Source organism: Passer montanus, unplaced genomic scaffold, assembly GCF_014805655.1.
Source record: "Passer montanus isolate IOZ18808 unplaced genomic scaffold, ASM1480565v1 scaffold70, whole genome shotgun sequence".
Lineage (NCBI taxonomy): Eukaryota > Metazoa > Chordata > Aves > Passeriformes > Passeridae > Passer > Passer montanus.
In genome coordinates, this window is record NW_024372148.1 from 3,292,917 (window position 1) to 3,310,611 (window position 17,695).

At 41.0% G+C, this 17,695-nt stretch overlaps 2 protein-coding genes across 7 annotated transcripts in view; one reads left to right on the forward strand and one right to left on the reverse strand.

The window, feature by feature from the left end:
* Window positions 1-2,609: 2,609 nt before the first annotated feature.
* Window positions 2,610-12,356, reverse strand: RIOK3 (RIO kinase 3). Its single transcript, XM_039730091.1, has 13 exons — window positions 12,162-12,356; window positions 11,293-11,414; window positions 10,325-10,470; window positions 10,086-10,190; window positions 9,423-9,532; window positions 8,566-8,709; window positions 7,553-7,680; window positions 6,485-6,670; window positions 5,844-6,003; window positions 4,755-4,835; window positions 4,577-4,666; window positions 3,941-4,048; window positions 2,610-2,855 (listed from the first exon to the last, which is right to left on the reverse strand). The coding sequence occupies exons 1-13, from the start codon at window positions 12,339-12,341 to the stop codon at window positions 2,754-2,756; spliced, it is 1,662 nt and encodes a 553-aa protein (XP_039586025.1). The 5' UTR covers window positions 12,342-12,356; the 3' UTR covers window positions 2,610-2,753.
* Window positions 12,357-16,858: 4,502 nt separating this feature from the next.
* TMEM241 (transmembrane protein 241) overlaps window positions 16,859-17,695 on the forward strand; it is a 58,866-nt gene continuing 58,029 nt past the window's right edge. For all 6 annotated transcript variants that reach the window (XM_039730116.1, XM_039730121.1, XM_039730115.1 and 3 more), the window contains exon 1: window positions 16,859-17,003. In XM_039730116.1, the coding sequence (XP_039586050.1) occupies window positions 16,932-17,003 (72 nt within the window). In that variant the 5' untranslated portion in view covers window positions 16,859-16,931. The remainder of the gene's footprint in view (window positions 17,004-17,695) is intronic.

Genomic DNA, 17,695 nt, shown 5'->3' on the forward strand with positions numbered 1-17,695 from the left:
CACGGTATCATGCAAACAACTGCTAGATGACTTGTGACCCAGTTAGTCCACCTGCACTAATTTCACATCAGATACTAAAGAGATTTCACATAAAGGTACTGAAGTCACAACTAAGAATTACAGTAAGCTGTTTGTTCTACAGAACCCTCCTGCATCATCAAACAATTCTGTTTACTGGAGATGACAAGTATATTCAAAGCATTTGAAGTACCTTAAAGTTTATAATTTTTTGCAAAGTAACAACATTTATTGCTTGTTAGCCAGAAGTTTAGTTAATCCAAGGTGAAAATTTAAGAAACTCTACTGACATTTTCCCTTTCTTATTTCTCTAAAAACCAGCATGGACATCCTACAATTGCAATAGAAACTGAGGTATCTTTGAGGGAAATCAGCAGATGAGTAAATAACACATACAATTTATAACTCTCTGATAGCAGTAAACCTTAATGCCCAATTTCAAATCTAAGATTCTATTTGCCCAATAATAATCCTGGAATTTTTTGTTTCAAAGGAGTCCAGGAAAATGCTTCTTTTAGCAAATTCGTGTTTTCAACTATGTGGAAACGTGCCCAGGTGTCTTAAAATCTCAAATCAAATTCCTAAGCCGATTTTACTGCTGGAAGTGAAAATATATTAATACATAAGATATATAGTGCATAATATATAGTATATATTTGGGCCCAGTAGCTTTAATTAGACTCAAGAAAATTTGCTTCATTTATTTGGGCCGTGTTTCGTTTTCTTAAGCCTGTGCTAGACATATTTTAGCAAGAAATTAAAAATGACAGTAACAACGGAGGCTCTGGCTCAAGCACAGAGATACAAGCAAGGGCCTGTTTCAAAGAACAGCTCAAAAAACACCCTCACTTCCTGTTATTTCTGCCTTCTTCCTCCCTCTTTATGCAAATAGCTGTAGCAATCAAAAACTTCCTTGTACAAAAACATTTTAAGGCACTGGCAACTGTTCTGAGATTTTTTTCCCCCTAAGAAATGTTAAGAATATTAAAACTAGCTATAAGCCAAGAACAATAGGACTATCTTTTTTTTCTTTTTTTAAAGGCCTTCTCCTCTGAAGGAGATCTGGGTAGGAATCTTTCACAACAGCAGCTTGTAGTCTTCCTAAAGAGGTTAGCACTTCCCTTGCAGTACCTGGTCTGTCCTTTCCCTGACACCATTATTTTGGGAAACTGTTTCACTGAGAAATTCAGAAGAGGTGTAAGTGTCTGAAAGATACAAGCTCCTTTTTTTCAAAAGTAAGGGGTAAATGCAAGATACTTATCTGAATTAGAAAAAGGAAGAGGATCCAAGTGTTGGGATGAAACTGGCAAAACCAAGGTTCATGTAGTACCCACCCAAAGAGTCATTTTTATATTGTTGTAAGGAATTTGTGTGGCCCTACCCTAAGACTGCTCTAGTGAAGCACCAAAGATCAATGAAGGTCTCTGTGATACAAAGAACCATGCAAGAACACCACCACAAGATCTTAAATTTTTACTTCACCACCAGTTTTCCAACAGAAAGAGATTAAAAAGTCACTTTCACAGCACACTGTGAGGTCACATGTAGCATCACTATATTCTGCTTGATAAAGAGCAGCATCAGAAACTAGAAATCAGAAATCAGTTAAAAAGAAGTTGATTAGAATTCCTTAATTCCAAACTATCCCACCACATCAGTTCATCTTTAAATGTGTTTTCTGGAGAGAAACATCAGCAGATTTTTACAAGTTGCTGGAAAAAAAAGACTGACATTAAGAATAAATAAACTGTGGAAACAGTATCAGTCATCATTATTTCTAAACAAAGCTTTTTTGCCTACAGGTGCAAAAAGAATACTCAGATTTGTCTGTGATTATCTTTAGGGTAAGAACATTTGATGCTCCAAAATTATATTCTAGGTAGAGACAGGATTATTATAGTTTTGGCTTGCACCAAGTTCTTGGAACCATTTGTGTATTAAGAGGGAAGCTACCTGAACTGACTCTTTATTATGCATCACTGACTCAGGATTTCCTGGCATATCACCAAGGAAGTCCTCTGCTGGTTGGAATTCAAACATGTTTCTCATGTAATACTCAACAGTATTTACAGAGATAATTGGAGCCACATTCCCTGTACTTCAAATAAAAAAGTCCAGACTTTTGCATTTATAAATATATTACTTTGCTAAATTAACATTTTCATATGATTGCAGCGCACAGTTTGCCTTCTCATTTTGCCCTTGGTGGAGATGGATTAAAGACATTGTGTCCATAAACAATGTTTTGGACACAGTTTTCCAAGTTGCATTAGGGAAAAAAAGAGAGGGACTCTTCTAGTGTGCTTTCCATGAGTTTTCCAAGTTGCATTAGGGAAAAAAAGAGAGGGACTCTTCTAGTGTGCTTTCCCACTAGACACTTCGGACAATATAGATGATTTTTAAATTTTTTTTTAGACTAAAAGATGTAAGCCCTGAATCATGCAAAATATGACCATCTGAGCTACATTAGTCTAATGTAACTGGGCAATTGGTGAAGTTGTCAGTCTGTTCAAAGTGGTAGTGACAGTCCGTTCTCACAGTGCCAGCCTGATGTGTGGGACAAGTTAAAAAAAAAGCAAACCACTGAGGCATCACCATATGCTTGCTGTGTTTTCCATTTTGGTATTCCCAGCCAACCACTCTCTTGACATTGGCAGTTGACATTTACCACTGCACCAACGCAGTTAGAAGCAGTAAATTTGTGTTTTGTTTCATCAGCAGCTACAAACTCAGTGCTATTCATCATATATAGGTGGGTCTCCATCACTGGAAAACGTTGACAGTTTCTTTCCATGATTCTGCACGTGATCTTCATTCATCTTCTCCAAAGCTTCAATCTAGAGAGCCAAAAATAAAACCATGCTGAAATCATAAAACCATGCCAGTAGCACAAGCCTTCTAAACAGCATTAAAAGTAGCTTTTGAAGCCAGAGCAGGTATGTACAATGTTGCTATTTCAAAGATTCAGTCGCATGTAACAGCTCAAATACAGCCAGGTACACCTTCAATCATCTGTTCTTGATAAGTAACTAAAATGAGCAGCACTCCTTTACAGTTTGAAGCTATGTAAGCAAAATGAACCAGTTTCAGGGAGGACTGGATGATTTCTTAAGATTTCAGTTGTGTTCCTCAAAGGACAGATGTGTGCCTTCCTCCAATGACACAGATCATGGAACTGTGTTCCCTTTATCTCTTTCTTACTTTGATCACCTGCCCCAGGAGTCACCTAATTACCAGCTCCCACCTACTCCATGCTGGACTAGCACAAACCTGCAATGTCATTCGTAATTAGGGAGAGTAGAATTGCTACATTGCCTTACTTTAAGTAGAAAATATGGAACGTTTGCTAACTTGGTTTTTTTTTTAAATCTGATATCAGGATGCAGGCCTTGAGGAGTTGCAGCCAAAGGTTGAAAACTGAAAGCCAAGAGTGACCAAAGATTCCTAAGTCCATATTTACATTAGCATGATTTTAAGCTTCAAAATTAAAAATGCTAGCCTAAACTTTAAACTCAAATAAATTAACATTTAAACCATGAAAAATAAGCAGTAAAATAATTATTATTTTTAACCCAACTTTCCTTTTCTTGTACAACCTCTAATGTATGTAAGGCAAGACAACAGCTTTTAAACTAAAACAAATCACTAGATTTGCCTTAATGCTGAAATGAAACAACTATATTCAACATCAAGTCTTTTCTCTTGGGAACAGGGCGATCAGGAAAGGGGGTGGAGAGGTCTGTCAATCTGAGTTTCTGTAAATGTTTGTACTAGGTTGAAATACTCAAGGTTTTAAAAAGAGATGCAGAATGACTACTGAAATTTTACTCATACCAATCACACAGTTAATCTGGAAAGTTAAGGTATTATAATAGCTAGCATAGCTAACCAAATTTAAATTATTAGACAGAGAAAGTTATACCTCTGCTTGGAAGTCTACTTCATTGTCAGCTGTAATATTTAAACCTGAGACAGCGTTGAAGAGTTCGCGCTCATTAAGTGCTTCTGGCACGCCTCCTTTCTGGAAGAACTAATCAATATAAAGAGCACACATTAAACACTTCACTACACAGAACAGAATATTCCTTCGACTTTCTCCAGTTACTACATTTACCCAAAATTACATTTTTGTTTCTGTTGACCCACAGATAAACATAACTGAAAGAAGTTTTACGTTCTAGTAGTATAATTTTACTTTTCCACATTTTTTTCACTTTCAGAGAAGGACACTATCAGCATGGAAAATGTGCAAGAGTAATCTTCTACATATCTAAGACAGCTTATATCTTAGAAAACATACAGCATAACAGAAGACTGTCAGACAAAGAGGTCCTACCTGTGAAACATTCCTACAGTCTCTGAACAAGAACTCAAGTCCATGAGGATGGGTTGGCTCCACAGACTGACTGACATCAAGACTTTTCCACATTTTTTTCACTTTCTGAGAAGGACACTATCAGCATGGAAAATATGCAAGAGTAATCTTCTACATATCTAAGATAGCTTGTATCTTAGAAAACACACAGCATAACAGAAGACTGTCAGACAGAGGTCCTACCTGTGAAACATTCCTACAGTCTCTGAACAAGAACTCAAGTCCATGAGGATGGGTTGGCTCCACAGACTGACTGACATCAATGAGCCAGACCTGTAGTCACAGAGAAACAGCAATTTGCTTTGTATTAGTATTTCACAGTAGATACAACTTTTCTCCCCCAAATTAAGAACAAACTCACCTTCCCATCATGCCAAAGCATGTTGTATTCACTCAGATCTGCATGGACCAGGTTGCACTCCCTATACAACTGCTGCATCATCTGCAAGGAACCAAATTAATGAAGGAAGTGTGCTATACTCCAAATGAATATTGCTAGCATGACTTAAAAAAACAAAAAAGCCCAAACAACCCCACCTTTCCCTAATCACCCACATAATTTACATAATTTTTACCCAAGTCTTCAATACACTTCCATCCAGGGAATTGCAGTTTTGGCAAACTGCCAGCAAACTAAGCTTTTTATCACTGAGCTTAGCTTTGGCAAAGTCAGAAGAGCTACTGTGGTAAACTGAAGTCAGCTCTGCCAAGCAGTCCAAGTGCAGACGACAGATAAGCATATTCTCTAAATACCTGTCATTTTCACTGCTATCACATGGGAAGGAAGCCTCACAGTTGTAGAGACTGAGTCCTAAGCAGTACACAAATTCACTTGAAACACAGCTGTTTTGCTCACTGGCCTCATTCATTTGAGACCCAGACCACTCCTGTTACCAAGCTGTGGGGCTGGTTGCCTGGTTGGGTTTTTTTAATATCTATAACATTAAAGTTAGTAGAGAGTTAGCAGCTGGCGTGTTTGAACCAAGCAGATAATAGGAAATTAAAGCATCCACCATGCAATATTCTAATTAATTCTCCAGTTTCTAGGTTTGTTGAAGAGGGGGCGGGCGATCCACTGGAGAGTGCTTAAGCATTGTAAATTAAATGTTTGCTAAGCCCAGAAAGACTTCAGAGAATTTTCTAAACCACATACTGCTTCTGTAAAAGGAGGACTACTTGCTCACAATTCCTCTGCTACTAAGCATCTGTTTGTCATCAAATTCCAGTATGTTTTCCACTCAGATTAAATTTAATTGTATTTTTCTCAGTGAATAGTTTCTTACTGATTCTAAGTCACACATTAAACAGCAGCAAAATAAGACTTTGGACTTAGTATCTTGACAATTATGTAAGCATCCTGAAAAGTAAATATGTGCTCATTTGTCCTTACAGTTATTCCCTTAAAAGAAAATACAACCCAGAATTGGAGGAGAAATCAGCATCATCTTACATTAAGAATCTGATAGTAGGCCTTTTTCATATCTTCACTACTAAGTGTTACATCTTTTAGTTTAGGAGCTGGGATTTGATCCTGGCCAATGAAAGACATAACCAAGACGTGTTTCTTAAGGATAACCACTTGAGGACAAGGAATTCCTGCATTTTGCATTCTGTGGATCAGAAAATAGATACTGATTAAGAAAAACAGAACAAAAGCTTCAAAGTCTCCAAAGTTCTAGTTCCTGCTATCTCATTTGCAATCTGAGAGCTGTGTGAAAAACCTGATCCAGAGTAAACAAAGTCTTTGAAATAATTAAAAACTGAATAATTATATATATTGCACATATTTTACACAGGAAAATTCAGATTCTCAAGTTCTAAGTTAACCTAAAAATGCTCACTAAATATTAATCACTTTTGCAACTACAACCTGTTAACTTCATGAGCATGTAAATTCTGCTGCAAAATCACTGAAGATGCTGACACAGCTTATTAAACTGTAAAAAAAACCCAGGGGCTTATTCAGTCTGTGCCAGGTTGTATATTATTTTGGCCTAAAAGTTAAATACCCAGACACAGAGTACCTTCCTTAAACAGAGAACAGGAAACTGACAGGCATTTGGCAACTACAGTTTCTTTTTCTTTCTTTACCTTGTTAAGTTATGCATTTCTTTCTCAGCCCACATACGAATAATTTTTCGTGGATTCAGTTTACTGAAGCGGTCTTTAAACCTGTAGTCATCCTTAATGTATTTGTCACGGTTCTTGAATTCATTAAGAGTTGTTTTAAACACTTTGATGGCACATTCTGGAGGAATAACTTTATCTTCAGTTGCACTGCTCATGGTAAAAGACAAATATATAAAAAAGTTAACTATTCACATATTTACAAGCAAATGCATGAGTTTGGGTTTTTATACATTGCAACATACAATTTTTAATATAAGAGAGGACCTAATTTTCTATCACATTTAGAGGCAAACTTAAATTTATAACAATTCTATGATTAAACTTACATATGAATATTTGGGTTTTGGCATTCTGATTATCAGATAATCAGATAGGTTACCTCTCCTAATTTATTAAGTCACATCTTTTCTCCCCAATTCCAACTTTCTCTCTTGACATCTCTAAATACATTATCTGTATTTGAGTTTCATTAGTTCTTTCTCAAACATCACTGGTTTAAAGTCAGTTAAACACAATGCAATTGCCATAACACACTCCAATCCTTCCAGTATGGCAGGAAGGACTGAAGAAGTGAGCAGCATCCCAACACTATCCTCAACCTGAAAGCAACAAACAGCACCTTCACTGAGCTGCAAATACAGAGCTGGCAATAGAGCAATCTCTGTGGAAAGAACCTTCAGGTAGCCCAAGATCCTCACAACAGCTCTGTGGTTTGGGGCAGGTAGGTGGAAAGAGTATCTCAAAAATCTCAAGATTTATTTTTTATAAAACAAGTACGTATTTTTCCACAGAAAGGCATGGTGCATTTGTCCCCATTCATTAATAGCCTCCAGGAGGAAAGTGGGGATTTCTTTACTTTATGGTTGGTATAATTTGGTTTTCAGATTTTATTATCTCCATATACATGAATACAGCCTTTAAGTCTCAGAAATAAAAACAGGTGCAGATGTTTAAATACTTTTGTGTTTTTTGCTTTTTAAATCATCTCTTTTACTTAAAGCTATCATCAGTAACAAACAATATACTCACTTTCCTCCATAGGCATGAAAAACAACAGATTCTTTTCCCGTGCTGATGCAGCCTGTGATGGTCTCCAACATCCCAGAATTGACCATCTTGTACAGAAGTAAACGTGTTTTAGGATCCACTGCTTTCTCCTACAAGAGATGAAAAAGATTAATAGGCAAGACATGAATACTCAATTCAATAAAGCAATTCTTTGCTTTATCATGAGTTTAGAATATTTATATACTACAAGAACTCAACTAAGTGGAAAGAATAATATATTAATAAAATTTCTTTCAACTGACAGAAGGGAGAAAAAAAAAGCCAAACCAAAATAAACATCTGAAGCAAAGGACTGATTTAAATGATTTAATATTCTTAGTTTCCCATCAGCTGTGCAGCACATAGAATATTTTACTAATTGCACATATAAACTGTGGCTCAACAGCACTTTCTACAGTGTTTTCAAGAAGTCTTTACAAATCATGAATCACAATATCCCAAGTATTATATTTCTTTGATAGAAGTAACAATAAAGCAAAGCAAAACACACAAACTTGAAGAAGTCCACATCAGGAATTACCAGAGGCCCTACTTCAAACTCACCCATACAGTCTACCAAGTAAACTCCTAAATTATTAGGTCAGTTGGTCACCTCATGCTCCTGAAACTTGTTATGAAGACAAATATTTGGAGCCGTATGGTTCAACAGCAGAGGATTAGTCCTCTGGATGTTTCTATAAATAACTTCCAGGCAGTTTATGCATCATATTTGATTAAGAGGCAAGTTTAGAAAGGCAAAGAGAAAAAAAAACAGTAGCTGCTTGCTCTTACTTCAACATGGTTCTCACAGTAATGCAGCTCAAACAAAGAGCCTTTTTCTAGTAGGAGCTGGCTGATACCATTTCCTTCAGCAACGTTAGCATAATGTTGCTTAGCTGTTTTACTAAAAATGGAATGTTGCAAGAAGTTGCCCAGCAGAGTTTAGCTATTACACAAGATAAGGAGTAGATAGAGAGACTTTATTAAAAACATACAGCAGTGGAGTGCTCCTTCTTCTCATGGAGCCTTGCACTTCGACGTTCCTCAGAGTATGCATGCTGTTTTAAGGCATTGAAGACTTGATTTGACAGCTTTAAGTCCATCCCAATTCCATCCCCAACTTGGAATTCAGGTGCAAACTACAAGCAGAAATAATAGGAATTTAAGCATTGTTAGTAGCAGATGCAAAAAGTTGGCACAAACAGAAATTTCTCATCCTGATTTGGAAAACCTCATGATAGACTTGGACCTATGTGAAACCCACTTTTTTAACATAATGACAACATTGCACAAACACACTGCTTTAAACTCAGAACTCAAAGTTCTGCCCAAATTGATATGAGATTACCTAACATCCTGCAAAAATAGCACTTGCATAATGTCCTTATTTACAGAAGTTGCACCAGTTACCTTAAAAACAATGAAAGGTATGTACTAAAGATAAACAGACTGAAAAGCTGTAAGTAAAACAATTGACTGAAAATAAGTTACTTGGTTTATCAGACAAAATTAATTAGAAGAAAGATTACACAACATCTATCCTTTTCAAAAATAGCTTTTGTGTTTTATTTGCTTCTGTGCCAGACTTGCTGATAGTTTTGTTTTCCCAAAACAGTTTTGTGCAAATTCTTGAATTGCTCAATAACAAACTACTTATAAACAGAAAACCCACAAAACTCAAACTGCCATTGTGAATAATCAATAAAGCAAAGACTGCACTGCTTTCATCCAACAGGGAAAAAATAAAAGTCAGCACCCTACCCAGCAGCACTGGTGGACAAGCATTAGTTCTTTGGCTGAACTGCAGCGTCAGTTTTACACATAGAATAAGCTTCCCTAAGTTTTCACTTACATTTTCCATGCGAGCAGTGTTTTTTCTTCCACATACCACTTCATCATGTTTCGTAGTAATGTCTTTTCCTTTTCCTATGAAACCCCTTCTTGGTGTAGTAGTAGGTTTATCTGTCAGCAGTGAGAAAAAGAAACCAAACTTTAAATCTAAACAAACATAACCAATGCTCATAGAAGTCCCACAATATCCACAAAACTAATATAATTTTATTTATAAAACAGAATAAATTCCTTCAATTGTATGATCTTAATACAGTCTTCTCCTATCCTAAGCATGACACTTCTTTGGCTATGTTACAACTTATTTCTCTGTCTTCTCTGGGGTGTCAGACACATTTCTGGCCTGCTACAACAGGAGTATTCAATATCATGTGCAGATGATATGTAACCATATCATCCAAACATAGATGACAGATGAGCACATCCCACAATACTTCCCATGTACACTGGTTATTTTACAAGATTCAGCCACTGAAGCCAATATAGTGGCAGACAGAAGCCTGAAGTTACCCACCCAACCTCCTGCTGACACCTTCAATTGAGGTGACCTGATTTTAAATGTAGCTGGTGTCTCTCCTTACATTAAAACAAGACCTAATTTAACTCTGTCATACTCTCAGGGCGATTGGCTGAAGAAATTGTATTGTCTAAAGCTGTCACATACCTGCTCTGTATGGATCATGACGGGTATCCTGCCAATCAACCTCATCCTCTGAGCTGTCACTGTCATAGGGATGCACCTTGCGATAATTTTCAAAGGATATGGAGACTTGAGAAACAAAACAAATAAGCATGTCTGTGATTATCAGGGATTTGCTACTTCCTCTGCCAAATAGCTCTGCCAATTTAAGCTAAGTGCCAAGAATAGCTCCAAAGCAAAAATATTCCTTCTGATGAAGGTACCTTTGCTATCTCCATTGATCTTCTTCTCTTCACGCCGAAGCTGTGCATCGTATTCCCTGTCAAATTCCATCTGCAGCATCTGAGCTAGCATTAGATCACTAGAAGTGTCAATATTTTCTCCTGTAATAAATGGCCCTTCAGCAGCACTACATAAGATGAAAACAGGAATTAAAAAAAAAAATTAAACACAGCAATCTAAGCAGAAACACTGCTTTACACCACTTTCCCACTCTATACAACAGACTTCATGCAGAGCTGACAGAAAGGAATGGATCTCAGCTGTCTGCCTCCTCTTCAAGCCAACACTAAATATTAATAGATCATGACTTCATTTCTCTTTGCCACTCATTTACGATGCAAATTTTACTTAAATTTTTGCTTGTTTACCATTCAGCAAGAAGCATTAAGCTCTATTTTTAAGATGTCCTTCAGGAAAAAAAAAAGAAGGCATACAGGTGTATGTATGTGTATATCTATTTATATGTTTAAAACAACCCAAATAGTGTTGCTTTGTTCTGCTTCACAGGAAAGATAGCCAAAATTTTTATAATTTTGGAACTAGTAAGCTCTTGGCCTTTGTTTAGAGCTTTCAGGTAGTAGGAGAATACAGGTGATATACCTGAAAGCTCTCAAAATAACACTGTACACTGCTGACAAGAGTTCCTAAAAGGGTAGAAAAAAACCATTTCTGACATGTCTCTAAATATAGCTTACAGACTGCGTTAACACCCCCAGAAAATGCAAAGAAAACATCAATAAGGAAGGAAGAGCATCAGAGAAGAGAATCTAAGGAAGACTTTTAGCTGGGGAAGCCATCTTCACTGAAGAAGATTTGAGGAAGCAGAGTTGGGGCAACAGGCAAGTCATTTACTATATTGCTATGCACTGAGCACATTGTAAGAAAATGCACAAGAGAGAGAAGATGGCATCACAACTATGGAGATTACTAATCCAGGGCTTAAACTTACGCAACCACTTCGGGAAAAGCAGCATTTTCTTCTTCCAGCTGCAATTCTTTTGCCAGCTGTTCACTCATTACATCAGCAAGAGAACATGATATTGATGTTGTGCTAGGGGCTCCCCATGGACACTGTAAATAAACATTTTATTCAAGTCAGCAAGACTCTTGCAGTGGCAACACAATAATCAGGATAATTAGCTATTAATGGCTCCAAAATAAGCTCATGTAATCTTGTAAGGGCTTTTCTACAGATACTTGGGGAACCACTCAAATAGTAGAAACTCAGTCGGGAGAACGGGGTTGAAAAATTGTTGATAGTCACTCACTGAGAAGGACAAAAAGTCACTTTGTCAGTGTCGGTACCCTCTAAAGACAGGGGTAAAGCTTCCCCAGGAGGTTTTCAAACAAACAGACACACAAGCAATGTAAAACTTCTCTTGGACTAACCCAAGCGCAGTGGCTTACGCACAGCTTCCTCCCCCGCTCCCAGCGCCCCGAAAGCTCAGCCGTGGTACCACACCTCAAAACCGCACAGGGACACAGCACCTCGCTCGGGGAGGCGGCGGCTGGGGAACGAACCCAGCCAGCCGGAACTCGCTGCCCACCGCCGGGACAACCGAGCTCGCTCAGCTCCAACACCTCGGGGGGCAGCAGCTCACTTATCAGGCTGTCACAACAGCTCTCACCACCACGGAGATAGTTGCCGGTAGCAGCAAACCGCGCAGGGGTCGCTCTGCCGAGTGACCGTGACGCTGGCGGTGCTGGCACCGCCTCGCAGCGCCTTCTCCGCGGCCTCGGTGCTTCTCCTCCTGCTCCTCCAGCTCCCGGAGCCCGGACAGGTCGGGCGCGGCCCCGCGGTGCCGGCACAGCGCTCACCTTGCTCTGCCAGGCGGGGCCCGGCCCGGCGTCGGGCGCGGCGGCAGCGACTCCCACCGAGTCCATGGGGCACGCAGGGGCGGGCGGCGGCGGCAGCAGCAGCAGCGGGCTCTCTCCGCGGGGCAGCAACGCTCCCACTGCGAAACCTTCCGGGTCCTCCGCGGCCCTCCGGCGGCCCATTGGCCGGGGGTGAGCCGCCTTTCCGGTGATGTCACCGGGGCGGCTCCGTGCGGAGCCTGCCGGCCGAACCCCCGCCCCGCCGCCCCTGCCCGGGGCTGAGGGACAGCGCCGGGCTGGCGGTAACGCGAAAGGGAGAAATTTAATTTCCCACCAAGGGAACGGTGGGAGGAAAAAAAACCCAACAAATCAAACAGTAAGCCAGCGGCAAAACAAATGGATGAAATGGAGTCCAGAGAAGCGCAACGGAGCTGGTGAAGGGTCTGGAGCACAAGTTCGATGAAGAGTGGCTGAGGGGGCTGGGGGTTTATCCTGGGGAAAAGGAGGCTCGGGGGCGGCCTTGCCGCTCTCCAGAACCATCTGAAAGGAGCGTGTAGCAGCCGGGGGCCGGCCTCTTCTCCCAGGCAACAAGGACCAGAGAACACAGCCTCAAACTGCGCCAGGGGAGGTTTAGATTGGACATTAGGAAGAGTTTCTTCACAGAAAGGGTGATTAGACACTGGATAGACTGCCCAGGGAGGTGATGGAGTCACCATTCCTGGAGGTGTTTAAGGAAAGACTGGGTATGGTGCTCAGTGCCATGGTCTAGTCCACTTGGTGTTTGGTCATAGATTGGACTCAGTCTCAGAGGTCTCTTCCAACCTCATTGATTCTGTGAAATGAAATAGTTGGCATTTCTTTTTATTACTGGAAGTAACTGAGGGGACAGGAAAAAAATACAACAAATTAACCAAACCATAAGCAAACAAATTAATTTTATCCCAATCCTGCACGTCACTGTAGGTATAAATTGAAATACTTTGTGTGTGACCTGCTGCCTTTTACATCTCAACTTTATATGTAATGTTTATCTGGAACATAGTGTTGTGACTAAAATGCCTTATTTCCAGGACAGCAACAATGGGATAGTGTTTTGCTACGACACATTAGGTCTACTTGGGCAAGTTCCCTTAAAGGAAGGAAGCAATGCCTAGAAATCTCCTCTGGCTGGCTCGTCACAATCTGTTGAAGGTATCTGTCTGCAGTCAGACAAATGTGCTGTCGCAGTCACTGGTGATAATCTGAAAACCAGCCTGGGAAAGCTGGGTGGCTGCAAGGGCAGAAGTGGTAAGGGGTTCTGTGGCATCCCCCAGCCTGCTCAGAGTAAGTTCCCTATTTTATATCTAGCAAAGCCTGTACTGCCAGGCAGGCCCAATAAGAGCCATTCATATCAATTCTCAGCCATGCAAGAATCAGCTTCATCGGCCAAAGTTCCTCTTATTTGTCCTTAGCAACCTGCAATGACGTAACACATTACAATCTCCTCAGACACTCAGTTCCAGAGTTCATTAGCCCAGAAAGTTTCCAGCTAAAAGACAAACCATTTGGAAGAGGGTAGGGACCCAGCCTGTAACACACAACCTGCAGGCATGACACAGGCTTGTGCCACGAAGGCATTTTAGGATCACAGAATCATTTAGGTTATAAAAGACCTTTAAGATCATCAGGTTCAATGGTTACCACAGCACTGCCAAATGCTGGCGAGAATGACTTTGTCTGGTGATGCAGTACCAGCATGTTCCTTATCCTCTCTGCACTTAGCCCTGGTGAAAAAAGATTATTTATTTTCCTTTGCAACTGCCTTTTGGGGTATGAAGATTACTGTCATGGTCCCCTCTATCTTCTTTGTCTAAAATTAACAGTTTTATATATGAGCAGAATATCTAAGCAATGTCCTGCTGCCCTGGGAAAAATCATTATTCTTGCAGAGCTGTACAAGCACTGATTAAGAAAATGGGTTTTGGTAGGCTTTGATTCAGAAAGAACAGTAACTAAATATTATTATGTCTTGTTATTAAGTTTTTAAGTTTTTTAAGTTTTGAAAAATAAGTCTTCTACTTTGTCTCTTAAATATTTCCTGATTAGGCATTGATCCCATGACCTCTCGTATGAATGGATCAAGCTTTGAACTGAATTGTGTTAAAAAGAAATGTTCTGTGAAATAGTCTGTAAACAAAATAATTTGCGACACATTCATACCTCCCAATAAAAATAAAAATCTAGATAGAGCAGAAACTTCCCTTCATATTATCAAAATAATTCCAAAGCTGCATAGTGATTACTTTGTATGTAATACAAGTCAGTCCTGATAAACAACATCAGCAGAAATTTGCATCTTCATCACTGCAAATGGCATACAAGAATTCAAACCTGCCTCTGTATTTGGCTGTAAGAAAATATATCATCTTTGCATGAAAGTGATACCCACTGTAATAAAAGTCAAAAGTACTCTTACTGCATGCTTACATTAGTCTTTGTAGATATCCGTAAACTTTACTTACTCTTTTTTAAAGCTTTACAGGGTAAATTTGTGGCACAATGCAAAGTGTGCCTTTGTTTGCCAAATACCCATTTGACATTTGTACATAAACAGGTGCTCTGCAAAGTGGAGATGCTGTATCACTCACCCTGCCATCCCTAACACATCCCTTACAGTGGCTCATCAGTGGTCTCTGTGAGCCTGGATGGACCAAACATTTCAGCACTAGAAATCGATGTATATGTTGGGCCACTGCCTTAAAAACCAGATAGGATCATGTCTGATGCACCAAAATACTTGAATTTATCTTGGTGCAGGTCAGCTGTTCAGCTGTTGCACTCTGTTGACCTTGTCTTTTGAGACTAAATGTAGCAGGTTAGACAGGCTCATTTTATGGCCTGGATTTGACCACTTAGTGCCTCCCTCCCTCCCAAGTTTAAGCCGTGCTCATAAATAAAGTTCCTTATTTATGTTGCTTTGCTCTGTCCTCTAAAAAGAGGGTGTACATGTACAGAGAGTGCTCTGTACTTTGTGTTACCTGAACAAAGTCTAGGTAAGAGCTGCAAACATAGGGCCTTGCTAATACCAGGACTGGGAAAAACAAGGCTTACCTAGGTCATAATAAAAGATCACCCAGTAACCATGACCTGACAGGGCGTTTCTTTTCACCTGCATGGGATATTTATAGTTCACACATCACCAGTGAATCATAGAATCATAAAATGGTTGGCTGGAAGGGGCCTTTAAAGTTAACCATCTAATCCTAAGCAGGGGCCTCTTTTCATGAGTGTGAGTTTCAGACAAAATTTATTAGGGAAGCCCTCCCATTGAGCCATGAGGTGCAGAAAGGACCCCCTTGCTTTATAAATTCCGGCTCAGAGGGGAGCCAAGGTGCAGCTGAATCCAGTCTTAGCCTCAGACTGTCAGTGGTTTAACTTTAAGAAATTATAGATGTGTGATTGAACTTGAGAACAACTTTGTCCTGTAGGATAAATTATGGCAAACCAGATCTATTTATATAAAAATGAATATTATGATAAATTATTAGACAAAGAGATCTTAGACTTTGTCCTGAAGGATAAACGATGGCAAACCAGGTCTATTTATATAAAAATGAATGATATATTATGATAAATTATTAGACAAAGAGATCTTACTGAGAATAATTTACTACACACTATAGAAGATAAAACCGCTGGGATAGAATGGTACAGTGCACTCTATCAAAGCAACAAAATTGAAGCAATTCTATTAAAACTAGCAGAAAGAAATAGTTATAAAAACAGAGATTGATGTTATTCACCCATGCCAATGACCATGGGCAAAATCTCTTTCACTCAGCCTTAAGGACTAACTTTGAGGGGTGTCCCCACCCAAAGGTGGAATCTTCGTATACACTCCAAGAAGGAAGATGTTAGAAGAACCTAACCATATGGAAATGGATTGGACTTTTATAGTGTACAGTGACTGACTGTCAGTCATATATCTCCAGGTCAGCTTAGCAGCTTGTCTGCCAAATCTTTACCTCACGGTCAGGATGCTAATTTGGGGTTAATGGGTCAGACTGGTGTTGTCATAATTCAACACCATAACCAGCTTGATGCCCTCTCTCAGTCCACCACTGGACTAACAGCCTCGTAAATAAGGCATTGTCCAAGTTGCTTGACCACATTCCAGGGCAGGGCATCTTGCTAAAGGTCTTCAGCTAGATCAGGCTGCTCTGAGCCCCGTCCAGCCTGGCTTTGGCCACTTCTAGGGATGGTTGTACCCACCACCTGTTCCAGCGTCTCACCATCTCGCCGTAAAAAATATCTTCCTTACATCTAGTCTAAATCCGCCCTCTTTCAGTCTAAAGCTATTCCCTCTACATGCCCATGTAAAAAGTCCCTTTGCAGCTCTTTTGCAGGTCCTCTTTAGGTACTAAAAGGTGTAAGGTGCCTCCAGAGCGTTCTCCTCTCCGGGCTGAACACCCCGAGCTCTCTCAGGCTGTCTCCACAGGAGCGGTGCTCCAGCCCTCTGATGATCTTCGCCTCCCTCCTCTGGCCTTGCCTCAACAGGTCTTTCCCGTGCCGAGTGCCTCGGAGCTGGGCGCAGCACTCCCGGTGCGGTCCCACAAGGGCAGAGGAGGGGGGACAATGCTCTCGCTCCGCGGCCGGTCACGGTTCGGCCGCTGCCTCCCGGGCCGCGGCGCTGCGGGCCGCTCCGGCCGCCCCGGGCCCGGCACGGCCGCGACGTGTCGCTGGCCCGGCCGATGGCCGCCGCCCGCCCGCCGCGCTCCGCGCCCGCGCTGACCCATGTATTTGAAGAGGCCGGCGGGCGGCCTCGCCTTCTGCCTCTTCTACCTGGCCTCCAGCTTCACCAACAAGGTGAGCGCGGGCGCGGGGCCGCCCCGGTGTCGGGCGGGCCGGGCGTGGCGCGGGGAGGTCCGCGGCTGCGGGAGCGGGGGGCCAGGGAAGTGCAGGGATCCCGGAGCGGGAGGAGGAGAAAGAGGAGAGACGGTGCCCTATGCTTTCCCTGCCCTGCTCAGCGAGAGCCGCGGGACCAGCCCTTCCCGCGCGGGACTATCCCACGAGTGAGAAAGTCCGTGGCACTCCAGCCCGCCGCCCATCCCAGCGTGCTCCCGGAACTGCGGATACGGTGCCGGTTTCGTTTTGCTCGGTGTGGGACAGCTTTACCCTTCCACGACAAATGAGTTCCATTATTGTCTTGTTTAGGAGAGCAAGGAGGTTGACATCATATTGTTCCAATGACTGAAGTGTTATAGAGCCAGAAGTTTCACTGCAATGAATGTATCGCTGATGCTGTATATATTTCATTATTGGGTATATGGCAACTGCCAAAAGATCTGTTAACTGGAACAATGATGTCAACTATGCGAGGGAAAAATGTGAAATATTCAAAGTGTTAATTTAGAAGTGAAATAAATAGCGAGCAAAGCAACATTGTTACTTTGACAATTAATCACCAAATTAAGTTCAAGAATTTTGTTTTCCACCCTGTAACAATTTCTTATGAGTGTTGCTCAAGTGTCTAAGCAGAAGAAAGAGGCTGAAGATGG

What these genes read in the sequence shown, in the direction of transcription:
- RIOK3 (XM_039730091.1), bottom strand. Translation starts at nt 12,341, where the DNA reads ATGGGCCGCCGGAGGGCCGCGGAGGACCCGGAAGGTTTCGCAGTGGGA. An exon ending in ACACTGCTCGCATGGAAAAT is followed by an intron (nt 8,710 to 9,422) that starts GTAAGTGAAAAC and finishes TTCTGCTTGTAG; the next exon opens with TTTGCACCTGAATTCCAAGT. An exon ending in ACTGTAGGAATGTTTCACAG is followed by an intron (nt 4,049 to 4,576) that starts GTAGGACCTCTG and finishes TATATTGATTAG; the next exon opens with TTCTTCCAGAAAGGAGGCGT.